General features: G+C 30.9%; 1 protein-coding gene across 1 annotated transcript; it reads right to left on the reverse strand.

Annotated features, from left to right (window-relative positions):
* Positions 1–89: 89 nt before the first annotated feature.
* LOC130614881 (serine/arginine repetitive matrix protein 2-like) lies at positions 90–4,988 on the reverse strand. The gene is made up of 5 exons (XM_057436349.1): positions 4,385–4,988; positions 3,903–4,236; positions 3,132–3,333; positions 1,227–3,054; positions 90–1,109 (listed from the first exon to the last, which is right to left on the reverse strand). The coding sequence occupies exons 1-5, from the start codon at positions 4,559–4,561 to the stop codon at positions 744–746; spliced, it is 2,907 nt and encodes a 968-aa protein (XP_057292332.1). The 5' UTR covers positions 4,562–4,988; the 3' UTR covers positions 90–743.
* Positions 4,989–9,386: the final 4,398 nt, after the last annotated feature.

Consider the following 9,386-nt stretch of genomic DNA (forward strand, 5'->3'; position numbering starts at 1 on the left):
TACTTAAAAAGGTTAGAGTTTTTGGAAATGTATGGCATACATGGATCTAAAAACATAGCCGCGTTATTAAATAATAAAAAAATAATAAGTCTAAGAGATTATCTTTTTTACAGACTTACTATACAAAGTATTGTCTAAAGTCTACACGGAAATAACAAAAAAGTCAAACGGCCCAAAAAAATACAAAATAATAATATAAAATTTAAAAAATATTTCTCATTGCTACACTCAGGATTAATACTTTTGGGATCATTTTGATACAAAAAGAAATATTAAATCTTTGACTGTGGCCTTAATTGTGTTATGAAAAGTTTTCAACGAAAGAATTTGCAGTGTCTTGGTTTATTATAATCTATTTAAGCACTACGCAAAACATATAAACGCTCTGGTAAAAGCCAAATAAAATAGCATTTTGTGACTCTTTACATCAAATATATACACAGAGTCCAAAATGATTACTATAAACTATATGCAATATTATTTAAAATTTAGATTCAAGAACTTTCTCAGAATAAATACATTTGGAGTAAAAAATACTGTAGAACAATCTATAAAATAATTGTAATGTATAAATAAGTACACATAAAGCCTGGGAAAGGAGTTGCGTGGAAATACCATCTTTAAAGATTTTAATACTGTAATACCACACTGTATACCTTAGCTTTAATAACACATTATGACAACAAATTATTAAAAAAAACAAGGATAAAAACTAATTCATAAGATATTAGTTAAAATTATTTTTAGAAAAACTTTTTTGGCGATTTTGGAAAGTTTTTTGCACTTGGCAAACTGGCCAATGTTTTAGGTAATGTAGGACAAGTAGCTCTTCTTGCGCTATCAACTTTGATAATTGGAACGTTTTCTACTGACATGGTAACACTGCGTTGTTTTCTTGCTAAATCCTCCATTTTTATCGTTGGTTCAGAAGGAATTACAGATAATTGTTTTTTAAACTGCCCACCATCCAAAGATTTTGACAATTCGATTGGATGAGGAGATAGTAATGGCGTCCTGGGTGGTGTTCTAGGAGGTGTTCTAGGAGGTGTTTTTGGTGGAGCTTCTAGCATCTTGAGAATGTTACTTTCAGACGATGAGAATTTTTTAGTCTGAATAAAAGAAAAAAAGAGGGATACAAAAGATTGTTCTAAATAGTGATTAGGAGAATCAAGTTTATTACAATTCCTACTTGAATCACTCTTAAAATTATATAAATTTGTGCTTACCAAAGAAGGGCGATTATTTCGGCTTGGTAATTCAGGAGGCATACTGGGATTATCTACCAATGCTTTATCCGGCACAGATACATTTAAGGATGAAGAATTTTCGGCTTCTTCTGCATCGTTCTCATCCATTGAACTTGAAAGAGGTGCTGATCGTGTGAGAGAAAGGACTTTTGCTTTTGGTGGCAAAGGTGGTGGCGAGAGAGAACCGTTTTCAGTAAAAACCGGCACATTATGTTCGCTTTGAGAAGCGCTACTTGAAGTTCTTCTGCTCTCTGCATTTTTGCTACAAAAAAACATTTCCTCTACGTCTTCTCGAATCTCTTCACTCCTTCGTAATGTTTTTGTAGGGCTTCTAAGATTTTTAGGCGATGTTCTCTCAGGCAAAGGAGGTGGAATATCTGTTTTTTCCAGTATTCGGTGTGTTGATGATGCACCATAGTTGACAGATTTGGATGTTGGTTTTGTGTTCCTGTCTAGCTGTGGACATTGTTGTGAAGATAAAGACGGGTCTGTTTTGTTACGACGCACTCCCAATGAGCAAGCTTTTCTATTATGAAGATCTTGAACAGATTGTGGTATTGGTCTAGACAAAAATGCTTCTGCATTATGAAAAGGACTAGATGACTGTTTAAAATGAGTTTCTGAATTACTGAATGCAATATTAAAATGAGTGTTATGTGACACACTATTTTTTTTAGGAAGTCCATCCTGTGTTCTTCTAAATGAACCAGGAGATGATGTAGGTGACGATCTCGGTATCCCAGGAAATTCTGAAAAAGACGATGAAGACGAACGGATATGATTGGCAATATGCCCTGGGGCAACATCACAACTATAACTGCCTTTCATACGAGTTAGTTTCATTTTGCTAACTTCTTTTTCAAACGAGCGTGTTGCCTGCATTTTTTTAATTGGTTCACTGGAACGCCTTGGTTCAAGTCTTCTGGGCTCAAAATGGTTAGCAACATAATTAATACTCTGACTTGTGGATTTAAAATCTGCTAAAACATTTTCATTGTGTAAAGGGTCCTCTAGGGAAGAAGTAATTGACTTCAACAGCAACTGCATTTCATCCACTGGTTCAATATTGCTTTTATTAGGGCTGTGTATTTTAACAGAAAGATTTTCTTTTTTGCAACTCTCCAGCTCCTCATCAGGAATTTCTTCAATAACGTTACAACTTAGTGCTGTCTTTTCAACGTCTTGACTAACCTCCTCAGTCTGTTCAGAATATTCTTCTTCCTCTAATATCTGCAGATATGCACTTGCAGAGTCATTTTCATCGTCACAATTATTAAGAGATCTAGCTGTAACGTGTGTGCGCTGAATACTAAATCGTGTGAAGTTTGGATGCTTAATTTTCCATGCATCATCAATTTCTGGTTCATTAGGTTTAACATAGGTTTCTTCCGTTGTGATTTCAGCATATGCAATTTTATTTTTTACACCAACTTCACCTACAATAGCGCCTTCTTTGTCATGCATTTCTTCGCTGTCACTGGGTTCGTTATTGTTCTCTTCTGGGTTAGAAAAGCCTTCTTCACTGTTTTCACTTTGGGATTTTCGCACTTGTGAGGGACTGTCAAAAACTGGTTTATCTAAACTTAATTCAAATGACGATTCACTGCTTGCTAAATGATGAGGTGCAATTGGAGAGGATCTAGATCCATTTTCTGATCCTGCAGAACCATTTGTTGATGTTGATGTGAATGAACTTGACGTACCGCGACTTTTCTCAAGCTTTGAATAGTGTGTGTTAACAAAATGTTCAATTTGTTCACAGTCTTTTGTTTCAAAGACCAACTTTCCACAGCCGAAATGACTGTTCCTAAACATAAAAAAAGACTGATTATGTCAAAACATTATTCAAAATCTATATTAGCATAACGAATTTGTGACACTCACCTTCCCATTGCAAACAGTACTTTGCCTTGATTCGGTTGACTTTTGTAAAATGACATATGACTCAAAGGCCAACTTAAAACTTCCACATAGTCTTCAAGCTCTGTCAGTAGTATTCTTGTTGGCGACAATGTCATTAAATATTCTCCGCTCAAGTTATTTGCTTTTGATAGAGTTGTATCAATAATCTTCACTTCATATGTGTCTAAGAAGACAATAATTTCAATGAATTTCAACAAATTTAGTCACAACACAAATTTCTAGCATTTTTTAAGATGATGTATTTACACTACTGCAACAATTGATATTGAAATAATTAGCATGAAAAAACCTGATGATTTGATTTGTTTATTTGTTTACTTTTTTTATCACATTTCCTATTAAAAAATGCTCTTTTTTAGCGCAAAAAATATAAACTTGATTAATATAAAGTCATTTTTTTGATAATCCCCACACAAAATGAGTAAACATTTTTAAATTGAACAATCCCCAAATTCAAAATCCAAAAAAATCGAAAAAAATCGAACATGTATTTATTTTTCTTTGGTGACAAGAATTAAAAAATAAGTGATTGTTTAATTCACATAAGAAAACTGTTTTTTAAAGATGCAACTATATCTAATAAAACAGATGATTAATTTTAATGTAGCAAGGGTGGAAAAAAACTTAACCATCCATGTCTGTGCTTTTGACCTTGATTTAATTAATTTACGGGTACAGCACAAAAACCAGTCAGTAACCATTTTAATTTTACACAAGAAGTAAACACAATACCTGTAAAAAAAGCAGAACCACCATATCTTTGAAGGCTGTTATTGGTTCCATAACTTCCACCCATTTGTACTCTATGTACAACGTCCATAACATCAGTAAATGCTGTTATCCATTCGTTAAGCAAAATCTCATTGTCACAAGCCAATAATAAGGGTGTTTTTTCTCTCATTACAACTTCAAATGCGTACTGTTTTGATTTCGATGTCCGAATCATGCCGACATGTTTTACTGTACCGATAAAGTGGATTTGTTTCTGTGTTTTTAACGAAGCATCCTTGTATTCTTCTAATATGTAGGGGTCCTCTCGAAGAATAAAATAAGCCTGTTGCCATGACTAAAATTTGATAAAAATGATTAACCTTACTTTCATACAACACAAAATGTAAAAAAAATGCATTGAAAATTCTTTGTGAGGAAGTAAACAACTACATAAAAGTTTGACTTTTTTTACTAATGCTTGGACATGCCTTCTTGTTACTTACCTTAAACAAAACTCTTGAGGTGATTGCTGAAGAGCTCCGTTCCCTTTTAATATGTAGGTAACCCTGCTTAACACTACCTGGCATTGCTCTGATGTTTAAACCCATGCTTGGTTTGATGTTGGCTGTAGTTGATGACTTCACATGTAAACGATTTGTTGTTCTATCTTCTTTTATCATGTTCAATCATCTTTTTTATACAAGAAAACTACTACTTTCCTAGAAGAAATAATTGCCTAATCTAAAAAAATAAAACGGTGTAGAAAAAGTCTTTGTTTATTTTTCAAAATTATTCAAAAGAAAGGAAAACATTTCGTAATCTGTTTAAACTTTCTTAATCAAACAGAAACTTACTTTAATCTACAAGGCTAATGCTAATTTTGATGAAAGTTAAAACAGCTTTTTAGTTCCTTTTTGAAACATAGACAGAAATTCCCTTTTGTTCTTCACCACAGAGCATTAATGTAAGATACTGTGGAATTAATTAAAACATAGAAAGATGATAAAAAAAGGAGAAGCAACACTTTACATTCCAGTTCCATCATTATAAATTAGTGCCATAGAATTGTATATAAATGGAAAAACAAATCAGAATTACCAGGAAAAAAAATGACAAACACTGATTACACTTCCTCATGGAGATTTGTTTATGTCCCAACATTCTCCTGTAATCTTTTAACATCTTAACAAAATAATTTATAATAAAGATAAAGTTAGAAGAAGAGCTACTGAACCTGTTGACAAGTGTAAGAGCTCCATATAAAATTATTAAAATATCTTTTAAGCTCAAAGCTTCTTAGAACAGCTGAAAGAAAAAGTAAATATTGTTTCAGCCATGAAAAAAATTATGTAGTTTCACTTTCGAACAATCTTTGATAAAATATCCACAAGCTTGTAAGTGATAAAATTACAGACATTTTAAGATGGTGACTCATTATTGTATATGAAAAATTAAAAAAGCATATACACTTCATGAAAGTTTGTGCAGTATTAGAAAAAAAATATTTAATAAATTTCTCATAAAAAATTCATTAGTTTTCTGAAGTCAGTACAGTGATATCAAGATGATTAATAACCAAGTCTTTAAGGAAAGCAATCAGTCTATTAAACAGGTCAATTACAATTTACAGTCAAACTTTATGAGAGCATTAAAAACTATTATTAGTTCTCGTGGTTTACACAATAACAGAAAATGGAAACCAGTCTCTTTAAATCTCACATATCATTTTTAAAAACAACAGTATGAAAATAGTAAACACACATTAAAAGTACAGATATGAATGTACAAATTTTACCTGTTTTTTTTGTAGCACAAAACAGAATGTGTCAAAACTATACAACATAATACATTAAAAAAAACATAGGAATTAAATTTCCATGGTATAAATATTTAAAATATGTACAAACAGGAAATTTGTGACAAAATGAAATTTAAAAAAATGTTATTAAAAAATTAAAACTTTCCTTTTAGATCTTCAATGCTCCAGATAACACATAATGCATATGTAATTTAAATTATGCAGTCTCATTCAGATAGAGATTATAATCAACATACAAATTCAAAACGTAATATATTATGGTATAGCCAACACCTTCTTTGTACAGATTAAAAACAATGGGTATATAAATTTTATCATATACTTTATGATTTATCTTATGCTGTTTTGTACATGCGCAAAATGTACCACTGTAAACATTGAAAATAGTCTAATGCAAGGATACAAACTCGATTCTCACTCAAGATCTGTTATAATTTGTTGTGCCCTATTGGCTATTACTGTATAATGTATTCTGCCCTACCGGCTATTACTGTATAATGTATTGTGCCATGTTGGCTATTACTGCTGAATGTCATACCCAACAGAGCTGCACTTCGAGGGAGAACGAAACACCTAATAACTCAATCTTTCAAAAACGTAAGGAACAAAACAAAACTATGAACAAAACAAAGGATAAAAACATAAAATCAGTTTTCCCTTTTAGAACATTTTTAGTGTGGGTGTGAGGTATTCCTGATTAAAAGTTAAGACACAAAACACATATGCGGTTGAATGTCAATTACATAGTAATTAAAATTACTGTACCAATAATAGTTCAAAGACTTGCTATAAAATTTGAACAAAATCATCATCGTTGCATCCTATATTGTATGTTTTCAAAACAGTTACATCACCAAAGGTCTCACTTTAAAATGTATTTTCAAATTTAATTAATAATTAACAACTAACAAAAAAGTTGCTAATTTCTTCTAATTACAGAAATGATCTTCGCTCATAGGATGACATAGCAGAAAGGCTGCAGTTAATCCCCATGACATAGGGTAATTTAAATGCAGAAATCTACCACAGAAATCTTGGTCAAACTAAGCAAGCTTTTTGAATTAAATAAGTCCTTTAAATGAAAAATAAAGCTGCGAATATAAATAAGTTTGACATTAATCAACCTTTTTACAGCCAGCAATATTTAGAATTTCTTTTTGGGATATACAACTGTCTCTGGTTTTAACATTTAAATTATAAAGATTAAAAGTCGAGCAACTTTATTACCAAATCCACATGTCAATAAATTATCCTTAAACTACCATTAAAAGGAAAACGAAACTTTCATTGCAAGATTAAAAGATAACGTTCGGTTTCAAATACTAATTGTTGCGCAAGAGTCAGTTGGTTAAGATTTAATGGGAACACACGAGATGTTGTGTAACAAATACGGAATCCCTATGTCTATAAAACAGTTTCACAGCAACCATTGGTAAATCAAACCTTTTCTACACGTTTAAATCACATTTAGCATGCTTTAACCTTAGATTTTATGTACCAGGAAACTTACACCCTGTACAAAAGATTTTATCTAATTACATTATTTTTTTCCTTTTTCCTTTATGACAGGAAAATTACATTTATACTCTATACAATTAAGATAATGATATTAAATTAATCTTCCTTTGAGGCATGTATAAAACCATGCATAAAAATTTATAATTTATAAAGTTGGGAACTATGAGTTAACATTTAATTGACAGGAAAAAAAGGAAGGAGTGTATAGGAAAGGAATATTTTAAAACAAATTTGATGTTCTGTCATTTGACTCTGCAACAACTTTATGATCTCTAACACCATGAATAATATCCCATTTATTTCAAACAATCCTCACAATGCTTTACCAATTAAAAATATAACTCATTTTTAATATTAAATTTACTTTACAACATTGACTTTACTTGACATTGCTAACATATAGGTCAATAAAATCGAAAATGAACATTGGTTTTTTATTCTTTTTTGTTACAACCTTAATTGATGATTTAAATCAAATAAACAAATACTAATTATGCGGCCCAAAGAAGTATCTTATTCACAAAATGCAGCATTGTTAATTTAATTTAACATACTTAAAATAATTGGTTAGTTAAGTACACTGGTTGAAAAAATTCCATCACTGATAAAATCAGGGTATATATTGTCATTACCATGACAACAAACGGATGTTAATTGTAATTTAATTTTTACTTTCTGTTCCCTTTTGAATATGATGGGAGTGGTAAATAAATATTGAAAATTTAACATTAAATATTTAAAGCATCTAACGCCAAAACAACATAATGATTTTGTCATTATATCTTTTGTGACAGCAAAAGAATGCAGCAGACAAAATTTAAACTGAACTGCTAGGAAGTACCTCTTTGTTTCAAGGGTATATATTTACTTGCTAATTATTGTTACCCAATTAATCCGATGTTATGGATCCGATGCCCAGGGAATTAGATTGAAGAAATGAGATTTTTTCCTATTACACTTTACAGGTTTTTTTATTGAAAATGAAACTGAAAAAAGTTGGTATTAACTTCTTTTTTGTTGTGTTGTACATTTACTGTTATCATAAAATAGGGGCTCTAGGGCGAGGTTGACCTGTCAACACGTAGTGCTATTTATTGGTCCTTCAGTTTTGGGTTAATAAAAAGAGACAAAATTTGGTATTGGTAGTCAACATAAGACAATACTGCCTGTAGCTTTTGGTTTACATATCAACTGGACATCAGACATTGTGCAATATATTTGATGAAGAGTGTCAGGCATGATATGTTTGCAATAAAGTTTTCCAAGAAAAGCTTAATTTTTTTTTTAATTTTTAAGATTTCCAGGTTTATACAGGATGTCTATCAAAGTAACAGATGTCAGTAATTTATGGCCTGTTAAAGTATACCTCCCACAAAAATACAAATTGATCTTATATGAAAGAGCTTAACATTGGCTATGAATCTTATTTTTTTGAATTTTTTTATTGGCTTCTGAGATATAACTCTTAAAAGTTTAGCTAATTATGACATCATCAATTAGATGCTTGTGAGCAATTGATGGTATGAATAATAATCAGGGTAACTAAGTATTAATATGTAAATATATATACCTGAAATATATAATTGAATAGGTGAAAATATATTTGATAAACTTTAAATAAGCATCTCATTTTTATAAATACATGAGGTCATGCATTAATTAGCATATTTATGAAAACTTCTAAGTTAAAAATCCTGAGAACCAATCAAGATTTTTCCAAAAAAAAAGGGATTCACAGACAACTTTCCATGCTTTTTTATATGAACCCAACTTGTTTTTTCACAGGCAGTAAGCTTTAAGAGATAACATTTTTCCAAAAAAAAAAGGATTCACAGACAACTTTCCATGCTTTTTTATATGAACCTAACTTGTTTTTTTCACAGGCGGTAAGCTTTAAGAGATATATAACATTTAAACTTTACCACACTGACCCCCATTTACTTTGCAAATCAAAACATAGATCCTAAAATATAGCATGAGGTAGAAATAAAGAGGGAGTTGATTTCTTTAGTTTCTATTTGTGATGCAATCAGTTGCAAAACCTATTCATGTTGTCTTTTTAAATACCAAGAGCTGTCCGTTTCAGTAAATTTTATTGGTCAAGAAAACAATGGATATGTTAATAAGTGATAACATTATGTAATTTATGGGCAGGTAAAACAATTCTA

This window comes from Hydractinia symbiolongicarpus, chromosome 11 (assembly GCF_029227915.1).
Source record: "Hydractinia symbiolongicarpus strain clone_291-10 chromosome 11, HSymV2.1, whole genome shotgun sequence".
NCBI classification, from domain to species: Eukaryota; Metazoa; Cnidaria; class Hydrozoa; order Anthoathecata; family Hydractiniidae; genus Hydractinia; species Hydractinia symbiolongicarpus.